Source organism: Cynocephalus volans, chromosome 9, assembly GCF_027409185.1.
Source record: "Cynocephalus volans isolate mCynVol1 chromosome 9, mCynVol1.pri, whole genome shotgun sequence".
NCBI lineage: Eukaryota > Metazoa > Chordata > Mammalia > Dermoptera > Cynocephalidae > Cynocephalus > Cynocephalus volans.
Window position 1 is genome coordinate 12,760,938 of NC_084468.1, and position 13,044 is coordinate 12,773,981.

Consider the following 13,044-nt stretch of genomic DNA (forward strand, 5'->3'; position numbering starts at 1 on the left):
ACTTCTAGTTTTTTCTTTTATATACAATATTCTTTTTTTTTTAGTTATTAAAAGATTTCACAGTTCTTTTATTCCAGTTCATAATGACCAGAGTTGTTAGAGAGCATTTGTGTCCTTTAGCATTTTTTAAAATTATTATTATAAGCCTCCTCATCCACTCTAGGTTACCTTCTTGCCTCTCTCCTAGCTGCTTTCAAAATTTTCCTTCCTCTATTTTTTGTACCCTGTGAGCAGGTCTGTATGGGAGACAATAGAATTTCAGATGTTTTCTTTCTCTTTAACATGCTAATTCTCCAGTAGGGTCAGTGTAGTAGTCCATTTCTGTTGCTTATAACAAAATACCTAGAACTAGGTGATTTATAATAAAAACAAAATCTACTGCTCACAATTTCAGAGGCTAGGAAGGTCAAAGTCCAGGGAACACATCTGGTAAGGGTCCTGGTTGTGACAACAGTGACCCAGGGGTATCACATGGCACAAAATGGCAGAGCATAGAGAGACTAACCTCTCATGTGCTCTTCTTTTAAAGCCCTCAGAACCACACCCCTGACCACCATATTAATCCATTCACTACAGCATGGTCCTACGATCTAATCACCTCCTCAAGGCCCTAACTTTCAATTGCCATAATAGGATTTCCCACCCTTCCAACAGTCACAGTGGGGGCCAAGTTTCTAATACATAAAACTTGGGAAAACAATTCAAGCTTCAATGAGTTACAGGGGGACATTCATTCCACTACAGTCAGGGAAACCTTGAACCCATCAGATGAGCTGCTTAAATGACCTACTCCCATTTAAGATCTGGATTCCGTGAATATTAGGAAGGACTTATGATTTGTCAACCCCATGACTAGTATTTCTCCCCAGATTCTCTCATTTAATCTTCACAGAAGCCCAAAGAGGACAATAAAGCTTTAAAGAGCCCCAGAATGTGGCCAAGGAGATGCAGCCAATAAGCAGTGACTTATTCATTTGACAAATACATATCAAGTCCCTACTGTGTGCATAGTCCTAGATCCTGGGGTTCAGCAATGAACAAAATACTGTTCCTGCCCTCTGTAACTGTATTCTAATGGGAACAGGTAGACACTAACAAGTAAGTATATGTGCTGAGTGGTGATAAGTACTATGGAAAAATAAATCATTGTAAGGTCCGTAGGGAATTTCAGGGGGATATTGGAGGGAGATTATCTTGTATTGTGAACGGTTGAGGAAGACCTCTCTGATAAAATGGAATTTCAGCAGAGACCTGAAGGAAGTGAAACAGAGGGAGAGCAGTGCAGAAATCTTGAGAAAGAGAGTACTAGGCAAAGAGAACAGCAGGTGCAAAGGCCCCAAGGCAAGAGGGACCAAGTGCAGAGGATTTGAAAGGATTTTGAATTTTACTTTGTTGAGAAAGAAAAGTCATTAGAGGATTTTGAGCAGAGGAATGACATAATCTCACTTAAATTTTCAACCTTTCCCTCTGGCTTCAATGCAGAGACTACTATAGGTCAGCAACGTGGGAAGCAGAGAAATCAGGAGGTTCTTGCAGTAGTGGGTGTGAGAGAGCATGGCTCTTGATCAGGTGATAACAGTGGAGGTGCTTAGAAGGGGCTGGATCCCGAATATAATCTGCAGCCAAAGCTGGACTCCTGATGAACTGGCTGTGGTGTATCATGGGAGAGCGAGAGAGGAGGTAAGATTGACTGCAAGATTTCTGGCCTCGGAAAATGGATTTCTATTTACTCCAACAGAAGATGGCGGCACAAGCTGGCTTAATGGTGAAAGCAAGGAACTTCATTTGAGGCACATTAAGCCAAGCGAAGGTGTCCATCAGGCAGTTACATATTGGAGTCTGGAGTTCTGGGGAGATGTCTGCACCCAGGATGTAAATTTGGGAAGTATCAACATGTAGATGGTATTGAAAGCCAAGAGGCATAATGAGATGGCCAGGGGAATGAATAGAGCAGGACTGAGCTCTGGAGCCCTCAAATGTCAGGAAAGGAATTTGAGAAGGAGCAGCCAGTGGGAAGGAGAAAAGCCAGGAGAGAAAAGCCCCAGAAGCCACGTGAAGAAAGTATTTAAAAAGGAAATGATGGGTGGTTTTCATCACTCAATACCTCTGACAGGGTCAGATAAGATGAGGACTGAGAATTGATCATTAGTTGTGGCCACACAGAGGACACTGGAGACTAGCATGAGCAGTTTTCAGGGTGTGCTGAACCCCCCCCCGCCCCAAAAAAATACAGATTGGAAAGAGAGGAAATGTTTTGAGGGGTTTTCCTATAAAGTTTAGAAAACTGAGCAACCACTGGAAAGAGAAGGAAAGTCAAGAGAGGGCTTTTTTTAAAGGAAGGGATGAATCACAGCACTTTTGACACTGATAGAAATAAGCCAACAGGACAGGAAAAAACGATCATCCAGGTGGAAGCGGGAAATGGTCCAGATCAAGGTCCTGGAGGAGGGAAAGGGAGGGGTCCAGGGCACAGGCAGAGGAGCAGCTAGCTGGGCACAGGGGCGAGTCCCAGTGGCAGGTAGAGGTAGAGGGTTGACATGACTCAGTGAGTGGGTGGATGGCAGGCGCGATGTGGAGCCCTCTCTCATCTCATCTCTTTGCTCAGTAAAATGAGAATTAAGGTCAAGGGCAGAGAGTCAGGAGGGGCAGGAAGCTGGAGTTTTGAGGGGAGAGGGGAAGCTATGAAATATATATTTCTTCCAGAGCTGGATTCCAACCAGGGTCATCAAATTCCAAGAGCACAGTAAAGTCATCGTCCTGGGGACGGAGGGGTCTGGCATCCTTCCTTTTCTTCTGGTGCGTATTTCCACCATGCCTGGGGTCTGCAAGTATTCCTGGTGAACGGAAAATCTGCTCAGCTCCAGCACTTCACTAACCATCGAGGTCAGCTTCATATTCATCAAGAGTAAGAAGAACAACATTTCATTGCTTTCAAAATGCCTGACTTCTTTACTATTCTTTATCTGTCAGGATCCATCACAGCCAAAATGAATCCCAGGGATGAAAAAGTAAAAATAATTACAGAGGTAAGTAGTGGCTTGGATGTCCCTCCAGATATGCTTGTGTGTGCAATCTCCTGTTACACGTGTTTGTGAATAAGGAAGTTAGGCCAGCAACGAGCATTTATTGCATGTTAAAGGAAAAATTTCAGATGAATTAAATTTAGCAGAGTTTAATTGAGCTAAGAACGATTTACGAATCAGGCAGTCCTCAGAACCAGAAGAGGTTCGGAGAGATCTGCAAGGTGGGCAGGCAGCATTTATTGGTGGAAAATGGAATAAACTGCTTTGTTTGAACATAGTCCAATTGTTGGCCACCTGTAATTGACTGAAGCTCAGCTGCTGTGATTGGCTGAGATTCAGCTATTTGTTACAACAGCACATTCCTAGTTTGGCTTACAGTTAGTTTACCTACTGAGATAGGTTGTAATTCCTCACATAAGGACTCAAAGTACAGAGGCATGCTCAGGCCAAATTTAGTTTAACATAACGCACGCCTATTGCATGTGCACAGAAGGTGCTGTAATCAGTCATGCGGCGAGGGAGTGGAGGTGGACAGTGAGAGAAATGCTGGCCTGCAGGGCACGCTGAGATCTCATCTCTACCTGAATGCTCAGAAGCCGTTTGGTCACCATTTCATGAATTCCAACACACAGCAGCTCTAAGTTACTACCTACTGCTGGGCTAGCTCTGCCTAAAGCACATTGATTTCTAAAGAAATTCAGAGTGAAGGTAAAGGCTGTAGATTATAACTACTAATAAAATCCTCTGTCCATGGAGTCCTGTAATTTCTGACTCACTGTGTGCAAAACTCATTAAAGCACTGCCCAGACCAGAGAAGGGTGGCCTTCTACAATTTGGAGACTGAAGACCACCTGACAGAGGAAAGAGTATTTCTCTCAATCCTTACTTTTCCCTTGGCTCAAGGGCTCACTGGCTTGAGACCAAGGACACAGAAATGGAGACATAGCTGTTTCCAATGTAGTGCTTCAAAAAACCTCAGGGAACTCATTATAAAACCATGCAGATTAACTTTAAACATGATATCAAATACTGACAAACCAGATAAATTTACATTTGCTTATTTATTCATGCATCAGTTATGTTTTGTGCCTGTAGTCCCTGAGGATACAGCAGTGAATGAAACCCTTTGCCCTCATGGAGTTACATTCTACCTTATTGGAAGTCCTCCTGGATAGTTTCCACTGGTCAAGGATCAAAGCATTATTGGGAAGCAAAAGATGACCTACATTTCTCACGAGTTCATTCTAAGCCAACAAAAACTTAGAACTGAATTCAGAAGCATACTCACACATCTCAACATTCATCATCTTGTAATCTAGCTGGTGAATCCCTGAGCTAAGAACACTCCCTACCTGTGAGGCCCCGAAGCAGGAGGCCAGAGTGAGGACAGGGCTTCTACTCAGAGGATGAGTCAGACATCAGGTCACAGCGACCATAGAGAAGCCCAAACCCAGCCCATTCTCTGGTGGGGACCCCAGTGGCCAACGGGGGTCAGGAATAGTTGGTGCCTGGCCCAGCAAACTGCATGACATTTCTTTGAAATCTTCTATCATTAAAATCTATGCTTTGTGTTCCAACTTTGTTTCAGTGTAAAGACAAAAAAATTCCCAACTTTCAAAAAAAAAAATAGTCTAATAAACTTGGGGAGGTTCTGTGTTTATCTTACAACTCTTTGTTCACCCAGAAGTGCTTAAGCACCAGTTTGTAAAACTCTAGGACTGGAAAACTTTAAAGCTTGAAAACTTTTGAGCTTTTAGTTCTAACATTTTATGGCTAAAATGATAGAAAGTATAACGTGGAAAAGGAAAATGAAGTTTGCTCTGTTAAAAGGATCTGACAAGATTTCCTTTAAATTGAAACTTTCATGGTGATTTAACATGTATTTTCATTATTTCCTCCCTGCTGGTAAAGCTGGGAAGCAAAAAATCCTGACCAGTGAAACCCCAAATGCGATTCTGATGTCTCTCCTGGGCTGTGGTCCTCCATCTGCCCTGGCAGATTCACTTGTCACCTTTCTTAGACTGTGACTTTTGGGAGCAGAGAGCATGTGCCCCCAGGGCCTGGAACACAATAAGTGCTCAATCAATACCGTATGCATGAAGGAGGACCTAGAAGAGTGGAAGCTCCAACATCATCTCATTTATGATGTCTCAGCTTTTTAAGAATGTGTGTACTTTGAGTGCATGGTGATGGCCACTTAGATTGCATTAACTGTCCCTTTACCCACACTCAGCATTACTGGATGGAGGCCCAAGGTCAAGATGGCAATTCTAATTTTCATACCTAAAAATCGCTCCCCTCCTCCTCTCTTAACATTCTCTCCCTCTACCACTTGCATTTTAACAAAGGAGTTCATTGAAAATGATGAGGATGCAGATGTGGGAAGGCGGCGGAGGGAGAACTTGAAGTCTCGAAGACAACAAAGAAAGAAACAGGTAGGAGGTGACAAGAAGCCCTGTCCAGGTGTGTATTGTGTCCTTGATCAACAACCTGCCTGCACCCCCAGGGGGCCACACAGAATCACCACGGGACGGGACGTATTCCTCTCATGGGTCCCAGCTTTCGGCCTGCTCTGGGGGACTGTGAGGCGGGGATGTGAATGGGTGGTCTGGGCTGTAAGGCTGTGATGTGGGGCTTACAGATGAGCCATGCAATACAGCTGTGGTTCCTCCTTGGAGCACTTTTCCTGCAAGTTTTCTCCCATCCCCTGAGAGAGAAGTCTGGACCTGACGGAAGGAGCCTGTTTTTAGTGTTCTCATCGCAGGCCATGAACTAGGACAGGCAGTAGATGGCAGTGCAGGATTACAGATCTTGGGGAACTCCCTCTTTCTCCAACTCCAAGCCCAAATCCCGCTTCAGTCTACACTGGAAGCTGACTCCTGTCTCCCGGGCCTGGTGGTTCCTCCCCACCTCTCGCAGGAGTTCCCCTCCCAGGCTGGGAGCATCCCTGGGCAAGGTAAACCTTTTTTGAGCTAAATCAATCCCCTTGGTAAGGAGTTGTCCTCTGAGCAGGGAGGCAGGGAAGGGACTATCAGGGATGGGCGATTTGCTTGGAACAATGGAGATGCCAGCAGGGAAAGGAGGGGTAGGGAGCGCCATTTTGAGCCAGCAGTCACCAGTCACGTGCCGGGGCTCTGGAGAGGGGTGGCCAGGGAGGTGGGCAGGATGCCTGGAGAGCCAAGTCAGGGAAGAAACCAACCTCCAGCTGCCCCTTGCCCAGCACACTGCGGACAGAGCGAGCTGGGCAGAGGAGCTGCCTCTTTCTTTCCTGCAGACCAGGATAAAGCTGCCCAGGGAGGGCCCCGGGGTGGGGAGGTGCTGTCTGACCATGTGCTGTCTGTCCAGGTTGCTCCAGCCACTTTGGGGGACTGGGGAACTCATGCTGAAGCTTTAACCCCTTCCTGCTGGGTCAGCCTGTGTCTCTGCAGGCCAGGGCAGGGCGCCACCGAGGCGGCAGATAAAGGGTTCCAGCCCTTAGCTTTAGAGTGAGCAGTGGGTGACCAGGGCTAAGGCTGTTATGGAGCTTGGGAATGAACAGGGGAAAGGGGCAGAGAAGGGAATGTGATAGCTCACAACTGATGAACGTTTCTGTGCCAGGTTTCAAACTTTACTGTTACCATCTCTTTCATTAAACTTGCACTATAGCCCTGATCACACACAATAAGCACAGTCTTTAGGAGCATTGCAAGAAACCTATTTAGTGTTTTTTAACCCAGGCTGCACTTCAGAATCTCCTGGGGATTTTTGCTTTTCTTCTTCTTCTTTTTTTTTTTTATCAGATACCTCAGGTCCACCCCTGGCCGTGTATTTAAATCAAAATCTCTGTGTTTTGCACAATGCCTCATACATAATAGCATCTCAGTGAATGAGTGCTCTCTCTCTCTTTCTCTCTCTCTCTCTCTCTCTCTCTCTCTCTCTCTCTCTCTCTCTCTCTCCATTCATTTACTAGTGAAAAAGCAATGTGCAAGGAAGTTAAATAACTTGGCCCAAAGTCCCACACCAATCTGAGTCTGGAGGCAAGCCCTTGTCTGTCCTGCCCCGAAGGCATCATTGTCGATTCTGCTTATTTGTTTAAATTTCCTGAGAGTTTGGGGAAGGACCAGAGGCTATTCTTGGGGGCAACAAAGGTTGGATTCAACATTTGCCTCAATTCTCCAGTGACAGTTTAGCAGCTGTTTCTGAACTATTTCAAGTTGAGAACAAATTATTTGATTGTGATTTTACTATTTCCCTTTCCTCCAAATTTTTGCAGAGCTCTACACATTTTACCTAGAAAAAGTGGAAATAATCATTTCATTTTGGATGCTTCAGTAATTTTACAAGAAATCTGTAGAAACTTGGGATTGGCAGTGCTTCCCTGGTGGGTGCCCATTGTGACTCAGGTGATGGGGACCACAGGGATCCAAATCTGAATAGTATGAAGGCCTGTCCCCTCCTGGTGACCCACCACCTCACCCTGAGAGAGTCACTGAGTTAACTGGAGCCCTGGCTGTCTCTGAACATCTCACCTCTGTCCACAGCCACTGACTTCTGGCCCTGAGGAAATGGTGTTGGAAAAATCCCACCTTGACAACCAGCCGGAGCCTGGGCAGGAAGAACCCGAGACTCACCTCCTGAGTAAGACAGCCCGGCGGGGTCCTCGGAGTAAGTGTCTCTCACTTCGATTCAGCCAGTGCTTGTCAGTGACCCACTGTGAGCTCAGCACAGAGCAGCATGCGGGTTTTCATGGGTATCACTTTTCATGCCTGGCCATGCCTGGCTCCACCCCACTTTACTCCAACTCTGTGGGTAATTTTCTAGGTTAGTATCTATCTGTATGGGAGACAGGAAACATACCTCCAGGACATGTTTCCATTAACCACATAGCTAGGAAGTGTTCATTGAAATAGAAATCATGCAGATAATCAAATAGGTAGAAATTCAAAGGAGGATGACATAGTTAGAGAAGACATATGTCAATGAAGTGGGGCTTGAATCAGATGTTGGAAGAAATGAGGGAGGTTCCTGAGGCTCTTGGTGATCTGGCCCCTTGAGGACGCCTACCCTTATCCCCTGACACACTCCCTTCTGTCTCCCGGGAACCTCGGCCTGTGATTCACAGCATTTGCTCTCCCCCAGTAGAATGAATATCATTATCTGCTCACTGTAGGGAAAGCGAATACCCCTCACTTGTTACTTTTCATGAAAAGGAGATTAGACAAGAAAAGAAGTGTGTCACACTTTTCAAATGTTACATAATTATTACAAAATTGTTACACTGCTTCCCTGTGGCAGAAGGAGGGAATAAAGTAACTATTGGAAATTAGAGGGCTTTGGAAGCAAGCTGATTCTTAGATTGGAAAAATGTGTTTCTGATCTAAGAGCAATGATACAGTGAGAACTGTGATGAATTAGTAAAAACAGAACCAAATTGATCCCATATAGCTGTTTCTTTTTCTAAATGCTCAAAATTATTCATTATTGACAATTTCAACTTGTCTTCGTCAGCTAGGGTTGCCATAATAAACTTTTATAGACCGGCTGGCTTCAACAGCAGAAGTTAATTTTCTCACAGTTCTGGAGGGTAGAAGGTGGACCAGGGTGCCAGCAGGGTCGGTTTCCAGCAAGGCCCTTCTTCCCGGCCTGCAGGTGGCAGCTGTCTTGCTGTGTGCTCACCGCATCTTTTATTTGTGCGTGTGTGGAGGGGATGGCTCTGGTGTCTCTTCATAAAGACACTAATCCTATCATGTAAGGGCCTCATTTGACCTTATGACTTCATTTGACCTTAATTGTCTCTTTAATTATCTTAATTAATAGGCCCTATCTCCAAATACAGTCACATTGGAGGTCAGGGCTTCAACATGTGAATTTGAGAGAAGTACACAATTCAGTTTTGGGCACAACTATTGCATATTTAAGTAATGCCTTTTAAATCAAGGGGGAAAATGTCAGAGGGGACAGCCAGTAATAAAGGCTCTGTGGCATTAAAAAGTGGATTATTTCCTTATCTCTAAAATATTGTCCACTATGATCATGGGGGTGATTATGAGAATCAAATCAAAAAGCAGATGTGGAAATATTTTAAATATTATAGAGGATTAGATAAATGCACAGTAACTAAGGTATCTGAGAGTGACATAAGACATTTAATCTATGCATTAGTTTAAAAAAAATCTATTTCTGATTTGGAGAACAGGGAGTTATGGTCTTAATATAAAGCTAACACCTGCCTGCTTGAACGAGGTCATGAGCAGTCAGTACCTGGGCAGCCCTGGGTAGAGCTAAAAGCTGCTGCTGATTTGGAAGCACTGACAAACCAAGACATAGAAAAAAAAAAAAAAGCCTAGGAGTGAGGGGTGGAACACCTGATGGTCTTAACTGCTACAACCCAACTGCCTTTCAGTCACAACTGGATAAAGAATCAGGTGGAGAACTTTCTTTAGATGGGAACTGAAGCCCAGGGAATGCTCAGATGGTCGTGAGGCATTCAGGGGCCAATAAGGAGGCAACCCGAGTGGGGTTGTTCACTGCTGATTCCTCAATGCCTAGAGCACTGCTTGGGGCTCAGTAAACATTTGTTGAGCAACTCTGCCCTGGATATAACAGCAGGTGCTCCAGACAGGGTCCTGCCCTCACAGGCTTTGTAGTCCCAGTGAAGCTGGAGGGACCAAGTGATAAGACAGTACCCGCTACCCTACCCACCATGTCCTTGCTCTGCTAGGCTATAAGAACACTGACTGGGGAACATTGTTCAATAGTGAGTTCAAGAAGCCTGGCTGCTTTCTGGACAAAGGAATTTTCATCATGCAGGCACATGTTCTCCCCAGCACCCACCCCCTTTTTTCTCCAAGTGAAATGGAAAACACAACATTATTTCCTCTGCTAATAACTCTTCAGCCCATCTATTGAGGTTTTGCATGTATGGTTATCAAAATAGCTTTTGATAGTCTCAAAATAAATGTCACCGAGGCAAGTGCCAAGTCTTTATCTCCTAAGCTCTTTAAGATCCTTAATACCCTTACAGGCCTCTTATGTTTAATTATGAAAATTCAAATGCCCAGAAGTAGACTAAAGTCCAGTGAATCACACATGCCCATCACCAGATTCAACAGTTAATAAAATTTTGACACATTTGCTTCATCTGCCTTTTCTCTCTCTCTCTTTTTTTTTTGTCTTTGCCAGATTTTTTTAATTGTTGTAAAAAAAAAAAAAAAGCATAACAAAATTTACTATCTTAGCCTTTTTAAGTGAATTTAGTAGAATTAACTGTATTCATATTATTGTGCAACTGATGTCCAGAACTTTTTCATCTTGCAAAACTCAAACTCTGTACCCATTAAACACCAACCCCTCATTTCCCCCTCCCCACAGCCCCCAGCAACCACAATTCTTTTTGTTTTCATGAATTTGACTGCTTTAGATTCCTCATAGAAGTGGAATCATACAGTATTTGTCTTTTTTGTGACCAGCTAATTTCAATTAGCATAATGTCCCAAGATTCATCTGTATGGTAGTATGTAACATGATTTCTTTCCTTTTTAAGGCTGAATAATATCCCATTGTATGTAAATACTACATTTTGTTTATCCATTCATCCATCCATAGACATTTGGGTTGCTTTCACCTCTTAGCTATTGCAAATAATGCTACTATGCATATGGGTGTGCAAATATATCTTCAAGTCCCTGCTTTCAGTCCTTTTGGATATATAACCAAAAGTGGGATTGCTGGATCTAACAATTTTATTTTTATTTAGGCAATTCTGTTTTTAATTTTTTGAGGAACCACCATACTATTTTTTATAGCAGCTGTACCATTTTACCACTAACTATGCACAAAGGTCCCAGTTTCTGCATATCCATGGCAGTACTTGGTATTTTCTGGGTTTCTCTTTTAAAGAGTTGCCACCTATATTAGTCCATTCCTGTTACTTATAACATAAATACCTGAAACTGGATAATTTGTTTAAGAAAACAAGATTTATTGCTTACAGTTCAGATGTCCAAAGACCAGGGAGCACATCTGGCGAAGGCCTTGGTGGTGACAGTGACACAGGGGTCTCACATGGCAGAATGGCAGAGCAGAGAGAGAGAGTAACCTCCTTAGTCACTCTCCTGTTAAAGCCACCAGAATCGCTCCCATTATTCCAAGAATGGATCAATCCATTCACGAGAGTACAGTCTTCACAGTCCAATCACCTCTTCAAGGCCCCACCTTTCAATTACCATAATAGGATTTCCCACCCTCAACAGTTACAATGGGGATTAAGCTTCAGTGAGTTTTGGGATGACATTCAACCTAGAGCACCATCCTAATGGGTGTGAGGTGGTATCTCATTATGGTTTTGATTTGCATTTCTCTGATGACTAGTGACATTAAGCATCTTTTTCGTATGCTTGCTGGCCATTTGTATATAGTCATGTGTCACTTAATGATTGGGATTAAGAAATGCGTCTGTATTAATTTGTTTCTGCTGCTTATAACAGAATATCTGAAACTAGGTAATTTATAAAGAAATAGAAACAGAATTTCCGACCCTCTTAACAGTGATACAATGGAGATTAGATTCCCAATACATGAACTTAAGGGGGACACATTTAACCCACAGCAGCATCGTTAGGCAATTTCATGTTGTGTGAACATCATAGCGTACTTACACAAACCTAGATGGTATAGCCTACTACACGCCTGGGAAATATGGTATAGCCATTATAATCTTATGGGACTGTCAATGTGGTCCATTGTTGGCTAAAATGTCATTATGTGGCACAGGACTATATCGTCTTTGAAGAAATGGCCATTCAAGTCTTTTGCCCATTTTTAATTGGTTGGTTGTTTGTTTTGTTATTGTTGTTGAGTTGTAGGAGTTCTTTATATATAATCAGACATGTGATTTGTGAATATATTCTCCCATTCCGTATGTGGCCTGTTCACTGTACTGATTTTATCATCCTTTGATGCATCAAAGTTTTTAAGTTTAATGTAGCCCCATGTGTCTATTTTGGCTCTCATTTCCTGTACTTTGGGTGTCATATCCAAGGAATTATTGCCAGATTCAATGTCATGAAGCATTTCTCTTATGTTTCCTTCTAGGAGGTTATAGTTGTAGGTCTTATGTCTAGGTCTCTAATCCATTTTGAATTAATTTTGTATATGGTGTAAGGTAAGGGACCAACTTCCATTTTTTTGCATGTGGATATCCAGTTTTCCCAAAATCATTTGTTGAAAGCTGTCCTTTCCTCATTGAGTGGTCTTTGCACCCTTGTTAAAGATCATTTGACCGTACACTGGAGGAGAGTTTGTTTCTGGGCTATGTGTTCTATTTCCTTGGTCTATGTGTCTGTCTTTATGCTAGTATCACACTGTTTGGATCACTGTAGCTTTCTAAATGTATTTAAAAAACAGGAATTTTGAAACTTTCAGCTTTGTCCTTCTTTTGAAAAATTGTTTTAGCTATTCAGGGTTCTTTAATATTCCATAAAAATTTTAGGATGGATTTTTTTGTACTTGCAAAAAAAATGCTGTTGGGATTTTGATAGGGATTGCATTGAATCTGTAGACAGTTTTGGGTAGTATTGACATTTTAACAATATTAAGTCTAGCAATCCAAAAGAGTATAGGATATCTTTTTATTTATTTGTGTCTTTTATTTCTTTCAGCAATGTTTTATAGTATTCAGCGTGTAAGTCTTTCACATCCTTGGTTAGGTTTATTAAGTATTTTATTCTTTTTGATGTTATTGTAAATAACATCAAAATTGTTTTCTCTCAGTTTTTCACCATTGAGTATGATTTAGCTGTGGGCTTTTTATAATGCCTTTGCTATGTTGAGGTAGTTTCCTTCTACTCCTAGTTTTTTGAGTGTTTTATCATGAAGGTGTGTTGAATTTTGTCAAATTTTCTTTCTGCATCAATTGGAATGACCACGTGGCTTTTGTCCTTCATTCTGTTAATATGGTGTATTGCATCGATCGATCTTCGTATTTTGAATCATCCTTGTACACCCCCCCCCTTTTTTTTAATGTTAAGGGGAGAGTTGCAGG

The 13,044-nt window shown here is 42.7% G+C and overlaps 1 protein-coding gene across 1 annotated transcript in view; it reads left to right on the plus strand.

Moving 5' to 3' along the window:
* The first annotated feature begins 2,987 nt into the window (after positions 1–2,987).
* The window catches only part of CC2D2A (coiled-coil and C2 domain containing 2A), a 116,939-nt gene continuing 106,882 nt past the window's right edge, over positions 2,988–13,044 (plus strand). Inside the window, exons 1-3 of the mRNA XM_063108025.1 lie at positions 2,988–3,026; positions 5,372–5,458; positions 7,544–7,667. Of these exons, the coding sequence (XP_062964095.1) occupies positions 2,988–3,026; positions 5,372–5,458; positions 7,544–7,667 (250 nt within the window). The remainder of the gene's footprint in view (positions 3,027–5,371; positions 5,459–7,543; positions 7,668–13,044) is intronic.